The sequence below is a fragment of the Branchiostoma floridae genome, chromosome 5, assembly GCF_000003815.2.
Source record: "Branchiostoma floridae strain S238N-H82 chromosome 5, Bfl_VNyyK, whole genome shotgun sequence".
Classification (NCBI taxonomy): Eukaryota; Metazoa; Chordata; class Leptocardii; order Amphioxiformes; family Branchiostomatidae; genus Branchiostoma; species Branchiostoma floridae.
The window spans coordinates 1564543-1571928 of NC_049983.1; the positions used below are offsets into that span (position 1 = coordinate 1564543).

General features: G+C 40.7%; 1 protein-coding gene and 1 long non-coding RNA gene across 2 annotated transcripts; one reads left to right on the forward strand and one right to left on the reverse strand.

Annotated features, from left to right (window-relative positions):
* Positions 1–631: 631 nt before the first annotated feature.
* On the reverse strand, positions 632–3712 carry LOC118416530 (gastrula zinc finger protein XlCGF57.1-like). Its single transcript, XM_035821661.1, has 2 exons — positions 3575–3712; positions 632–2734 (listed from the first exon to the last, which is right to left on the reverse strand). Exon 2 carries the CDS (start codon positions 2730–2732, stop codon positions 1530–1532), a length of 1203 nt encoding a protein of 400 aa, XP_035677554.1. The 5' UTR covers positions 2733–2734; positions 3575–3712; the 3' UTR covers positions 632–1529.
* A 603-nt stretch (positions 3713–4315) lies between these two features.
* On the forward strand, positions 4316–5677 carry LOC118416537. The gene is made up of 2 exons (XR_004831216.1): positions 4316–4371; positions 5544–5677. It is a non-coding gene; the product is annotated as an uncharacterized LOC118416537 (long non-coding RNA).
* The last annotated feature ends 1709 nt before the right edge of the window (positions 5678–7386 follow it).

Consider the following 7386-nt stretch of genomic DNA (forward strand, 5'->3'; position numbering starts at 1 on the left):
GAATGAAGAGCTTATTGGATAATTCTGAATGCTTCTTGATGATGTCGGAAAGAATCCTCCGGACGTTTTTGCACTGCCATGTTGTTTGGCTGATTTTAGCCGAACGACAAAATGGCTCTTTATTTGTCATATATTTTGTGAATGTTTCTGACTGCAATTTGGTAAGCCTGTACACATGAAACAGATTTAAACATATGTTTATTTGATTTCGTTGCTTCATTTGAATCTTTTCTGGCTCGATATTTCTGTTTATTTCATGCTCGCGTCTGTTTTTCATACCATCTATATTATCAATTCAGTATGACCCAAGCAAACTTGTACATTAATTCGCTCACATAGACACACATACATGCATATTTTTTTCCTAAATGCAAAACACCAAACTTGTTAGACATATCATAGTGATCAACACTATCTACATGCAAATATAAATTTTCCTAACACGGCATCTGTAAAAAAAAACACAACACTTATTCTCATGTATCAAAAACTTCGCCTAGTATTGTTTACTAGAATTGCATTTTATTAGAACTGTTAAACTCTATGAAAAATATTGATAATGAATAAGAGTGCATTCGTAGTGCATTTGTAGTACATATTTTCTAATCTATGGTAAGACAAAGGGAAAACTGGTAAAGGAAAGGGAGGCAAGTAAACTGACGGGGTCGCCATAATTTGCATAAATAGACATCTGTGACGGGAACCGGTGACGTACGGAAATTAAAATAGTACTTATAATTACATCGGTCAAACATGATGAGCCGTTCATCTATCGATATCGTTGGTTAGTATGTAAACGTATACAACATAATTTTGTCAACAAGGTGATGCCTGATCTTAAAAGCCAGTAATTGCAGGTCGACTAAGAATTGCAAGGTGACGTTTTTTGAAAAACTGTTTATTCAAGCTGTTTATTATCTATTGTTTGAATTATGACCTGTGACTTACAAATAAAACGGGTTTAGATTTGCCAAATGTTCAAAAAAGCAAGCAAGCAACCTGCCATCAGCGCTGAACATTTAATAGCTATATAGATACATACACATTTCAATTACAAAACCAAGAAATATATTATAGATATATATTCATATACATGCATGTGTGTTGCCGGTGCCCAATCAAACCACCCCACCCCCACACAAATACCAGTATCTCACATTGTGCATCATCCCTTAAGTGTGACAGTTTAAATACCAACATAAATATTACCAACAGTATTGGGTTTATTTACACTCATTTACCTGTGTACATCACGTTGTCTTCTAGTTACCTCTCATGTAGATCTTTACCAGCATCAGTGCGCCATGGGGTTGTTAGCACCCATATATACTAGTATATACACATGTTCTACATAGATGCATTTAGTACCTGTATCTTGGAAATTATTAAATGTTGCTATGAAGAGGTTGCAAATATTCAAACCTAGTACCTGGTACTCGGCATCTATAGATGCTTCGTAAAAGAACAGTTTTTACCTGTACGAGCTCTATTCTCAGTTAAATTTGGCTGTTTTGTACCAGCTCTTGGTTTTAGTGTTTCTTTGAAGTGTGTCTTCTAAGATGTCTGTTCAATGTGCGTTTCAGTGCAGCAGAATAGTCACAATATTCACACTTGTACGGTCTTTCTCCTGTATGGGTTCTCATATGTATGGGTAAGTCAGACTTCTTAGCTGTCCTGTACCCACACTCGCTACACGTGTATGGTTTTTCACCAGTGTGCTGTCTTAAATGTTGCTCCAAATTAGCTTTCTGTGCAGCAGAATAATCACACTGGTTACACTTGTAGGGTTTTTGCCCTGTATGGGTTCTCATGTGTACTGATAAGTTAGACCTATAGGCGGCCCTGTATCCACACTCCCCACACATGTAGGGTTTCTCCCCTCTGTGTTTTGCTAGATGTGCGTCCAAAGTGGATTTCTGTGTTGTAGAATAGTCACACTGGTCACACTTGTAGGGTTTTTCTCCTGTATGAGTTTTCATGTGTCGGGATAAGTGACACTTGTTAGCTGTGCTGTATCCACACTCCCTACAAATGTAGGGGTTTTCACCACCACTGTGTTTTGCTAAATGTTGGTTCAAATTAGATTTCTGTGCTGCAGAATAGTCGCACTGATCACACTTGTAGGGCTTTTCCCCTGTATGTGTTCTGATATGTGCGTATAAGACGCGTCTACGAGCCGTCCTGTACCCGCACTCTCCACATATATAAGGTTTGTCAGCGGTATGTTCAACCATAATGCCTATAGTCTCCTGTACCTGTGAGGTTAATTTATTTTGAGGTTGGGGCAAGTTCACATCACACGTTTCCTGCTGCAGGCCCATGTCTGCTGTCTCCCTGCTGTCACTCTCCTTCCCAGGGTGTTCTTTACAGTCCATCTCCTGCCCAGAATGACCAGCACACGATTCACCAGTAGAAAGTTGACAGCTGGACTCTTCCATTTCTGCTCTTACACCGTATGTTTCGTCGTTTGGAACATCATTTTTCTCTGCCTGCTGCCGTCCAGTATCTGTTGTCTGTCCCCAAGTCTCATTCCAAGCATGTCCGGTTGGTTGGGTTGTGCCATAGTAGTCGTAGGTTTCCTGGTCCTCACTGTACGTTTTCTGGCAGAGCACGTTCTTTTGCCCATCCTGTTGCCATCCAGTGTCTCCTGTCTCCTCTTTGACGTGCATCTCGTTTACAGTATCTTCCCCATTAGGTTCTTGATTGGGCGGCAGACACGTGAACTCCGACATGTCTAAAATGGTGGTAAGAAAACACGGATAAGAATTTTTTTTCAAATAAATCTTTTACAAACCTTTCACAAAATAAAAATGGGTAAAGAGTCGAAGTAGTGGACCCGTTTTAGGTATTCGGTTGTTTTTCTAGTTACAAAATCTTTAAGTGATACAACAGTATAGGCCAATGACCTATAGGATCGATCTAGGAAATAAATATACGCCTGCGGTGGCATATACTGGTATTCCTTTCACATTACAATTTAGAGGCCGGACAACCATACCAATGTTCATGTTCTAAAACTCAGGTAGGTGATATTTGACAGGATATTTCTGCCACGATTCCCGTTGTTAAGTATAGGCAGCATTGATACCTAAATTTTGCCCACTCACAGTTAAGTGGCCGACACAGTCCCGACACAGTTAGTAAGTAAATAAGGTACCGACAATTTCCCTATCTAGACCCCTAACACGGATGATCCAAGATGGCGGCCAGAAATCCTTTCGAACTTGAAACAAGCGGAATAACTAAAAAAAAAAAAACTGGTAAAAACTTATAATTTGCCGTGTTTTTTAATCTCTCATTGCACAGACAGTGTATTTAGGGCGTTAAACAAGGCCATTGTCCCATGAATACTGCATAATAGACCCGTTTGCGCTGGTTTGCGCTGGTTTGCGGTATTTAGTCAGACCCGATCTTACTAATATTATTACTATTATTATTATAACTGCCGCCAATTTACCATAGTTGAAATGCCCCCCTCCCGATCAACTATACCTATAGAAAACACACTTCTAATTCTAAGTTACCGCAGAGAAAGAACAAACCAGGAATCATAAGCGACAACTACGGGCCTTACCTGTAGGTCTTTGGTTGGTAGCGGTTTTCACGGTTTCTAGAATTCCCTAAAAATCCCGTCAAATCGGAGATGACATCGAAGACGCAAAACAAAATGGCGGATGTCTGGAAGTGGCAAAGGTGAGAGGTTACAAACCTGATATATACCTGACGCTGGGTCAAATCAAAGATCACGGCATAACACTTTACTCTCGTGGTTTAAACCGTAGTAAAATTACGCTCTACCTCGACTTCTACTTTTCAGATTGTGTCATGCTTTGTCTTCCCAAATCCGATATCCAGGATGATATGCGCAGGATATCATTGCTCAATTTAAATTTAGAATTAATGAAAATGCCAGAGGAAAATGACGTTATTTAACTAGGATTTAAATAAATGTGCTGTATTTTGCTTAGTGTACACCTATTGTGTTGAGAAATTGTCTGAAATTCCTAACTTATCGGTCGAATTCAATGTTCTTGTCCACCCCTGGGTCGCGGTTAAAAGTAGCAGAAAACAGTTTTTCGCCCCAAAGGGAGGAAGTTCAGGGTAGAGTTTACAAGATATGTGAAAATGAGTTTAAGTTCGTCTGCTCGTTCTCCTATTAAAAAAAAAAAACTTTTATTTCAAGGTGTTATGCCACCTTAAAGAGTAGCAACTCTGAAGTGTAGGCGGAACACGCGCTACACACTAAATGTGTATAACCAGGTATGAAATTGACCTTTCACCCAACAGTGTCAGTCACCTTTCACCTTTTACAGCTCCGGTCAGACGCTTGCAGGAGGATTGTGCGCAGGTGATAATCATCACTGGAAGCCGGTAAGAACGAGATATGCATACAACATGACTGCATCATTGTGAACTATAGGGGGTAGAGGTTCTTTTCATGGTATGTGGGCAACATTATTCAGAATTGTAAGTCTTTTGTTTCGGGGTGACGAAAATGGGTGTGGGGAGGGGGGCGTCTTTACCTTCACAGGAACAAAGGAAATTCAAAGCATAATTGTTTTGCCCCGTTTCGTCTGCCCCTACTTCCTCTTTATCTACTCCAAACAAATAATGAACTGGCCAGTTGCTGTCACCATGGTTACTGGGGTCGTGGCAGACACTCTGTGGCACTAAGCACTAAGCTCATTGGGCTAGATTATGTTTGTGTAAGACTAAACAGATCTTGTTTAAAACGGCTAGTCTACCCGATCAGGTGACCGATAAATCTACTCAAGATGCTACTGGGGTCATTTAGTTCTTTGGGAGAGTCTACTGTAAAATGGGTAGAACTTTTATGACGGGTGATTTGCCATGAGCTGAAGGCAATCACAAAGGACTTGGGGCTAAAATGACAGAGCTGTAAATTTTGTGACGGTAGGAAAAAAAAAAACTTCTTCTAAATAGATTGTTTTTGGTATCATCTTTATAACTTCCTGTCACTGTATAGTGAACGTGGCTAGTATATTAGAAACAGATATATTTTGTAATTGCAAAACACAAGAAACAGAAAAAGAAAACAACACCTATTCGTAAAGAGTTTTTTAAGGCTAGATCATTTTAAAGACCAGGTTTTTACTCCCCATAAATTCAGATATCGTAAACCACCAGAGCTAAGTGACATACTAGTGTATATGGTTGTTCCGAAAGAGTCCAATTTTTTAGGGGGGGGGGGGATCCATTTTAGAGTGGGATGATGTTGTTTTTGTTGAACAGCTCACATTTTTGCATAGGGATGAAGATGGATTGAAATCTGATGTCTTTGCTCCCGATCAAATGTCGGCCTTTTTTTATCACTTCATGTCACTGTAAAGTATATTAAAAACATATCTATTGGGCAATATATGCTTTGTGATCGAAAAGAAAAACAAAAACTAAAGAACTCATAACCGTAAATGCCTTGTTAGGCTAGACCATGAAAAGTAAACGTTATTTGTTTGCTTGCTAGAATCTAGTTTGAATTGGTGTATCTCGTCTTTTCTAATACATTTTTTTTATTCTATAAGGTTCGACATGGTAGAGGAAGGTTGTGGGTCTCCTACTACTGTTCCTCAGAACTTCTGTAATGAGTCTCCTACCGGACTATTATGTGGCATGGATGCGATGAAAACCAAAGACCAGCCAATAGCGAGCAAAAAAAGTTTGGTCAGTCAACCGAAAGCAAACACTGGAGATAAGCCCTACATGTGTGGGAAGTGTGGGTACAAAACAGCATGGAGGTCTAACTTATCCCAACATACGAGAACACACACAGCTGAGAAAACCTACAAGTGTGACCAGTGTGACTATTCTGCTGCACAAAAAGCCAGCTTGGTCATTCATTTAGCAAAACACACTGGAGATAAGCCCTACATGTGTGGGGAGTGTGGATACAGGACAGCTCAAACGTCTGCACTCTCCCGACATATGAGAACTCATACAGGTGAAAAACCCTACAAGTGTGACCAGTGTGACTATTCTGCTACTTGTAAGTCCAACTTGGACAGACATCAAGCCAAACACAGTGGTGACAAACCGTACATGTGTGGGTAGTGTGGGTACAGGGCAGCTCAGAAGTCAGATTTATGCACACATATGAGGACTCACACTGGTGAAAAACCCTACAAGTGTGACCAGTGCGACTATTCTGCTGCAGTGAAATCCACTTTGGACAGGCATCTAGCAAAGCACACTGGTGAGAAGCCCTACATGTGTGGAGAGTGTGGGCACAGGACAGCTCAGAAGTTTGATTTATCGCTACACATGAGAACCCATAACGGTGAAAAACCTTACAAGTGTGACCAGTGTGACTATTCTGCAGCAAAGAAATGCGGTTTGGACCTACATCTAGCAAAGCACACTGGTGATAAGCCGTACATGTGTGGGGATTGTGGGTACAGGACAGCTCAAAAGTCTCTGTTATCCCGACACAAGAGAACACACACAGGGCAAAAGCCCTACAAATGTGACCAGTGTGACTATTCTGCTGCAGAAAAATCCAATTTGGACCGTCATTTAGCAAACCACACCGGTGAAAAACCCTACATGTGTGGGGAGTGTGGGTACAGAACAACTCGAAAGTCTGACTTAGCGAAACATATGAGAACTCATACTGGTGAAAAACCCTACAAGTGTGAGCAGTGTGACTATTCTGCTGCACAGAAAAGTGATTTATACAAGCATCTAGCAAAACACACTGGTGATAAGCCCTACATGTGTGGGGAGTGTGGGTACAGGACAGCTCTGAAATCTACCTTATCCATACATATGAGAACACATACCGGTGACAAACCCTACAAGTGTGACCAGTGTGACTATTCTGCTGCACAGACGTCCGCCTTGAACCAACATCTAGCCACACACACCGGTAATAAGCCCTACATTTGCGGGGAGTGTGGGTACAGGACAAATCAGAAGTCTCATTTATCCAAACATATGAGAACTCATACCGGTGAAAAACCCTACAAGTGTGACCAGTGTGACTATTCTGCTGCAGTGAAATCCAGTTTGGACAGGCATCTAGCAACGCACACTGGTGTGAAGCCCTACATGTGCTGGAAGTGTGGGCACAGGACAGCTTACCAGTCTAACTTAGTGAAACATATGAAGACTCATACCGATAAATAAACTTACAATTTGACAAGTGTGGCTATTTTGCTGCATAAAAATCTACCTTTATAACTTCTCCCAACGTTGTAGCAGCTAGAACACCATATGTAGTTGCAACATGCATGTAAGAAGAACATTTTACGTGTTCTTTTGCTATATTTGAGAATAAGCCATCTCACAGTTAAGAGCTTGCGTATGCTGTATGACTTGGGTTACGATGTGATGTCACCTATTTTAGTTCTAAATATTTACGTTTTTTTC

Excerpts from the sequence above, each read along its gene's own strand:
- LOC118416530 (XM_035821661.1), bottom strand. The coding sequence starts at position 2,732 with ATGTCGGAGTTCACGTGTCTGCCGCCCAATCAAGAACCTAATGGGGAA.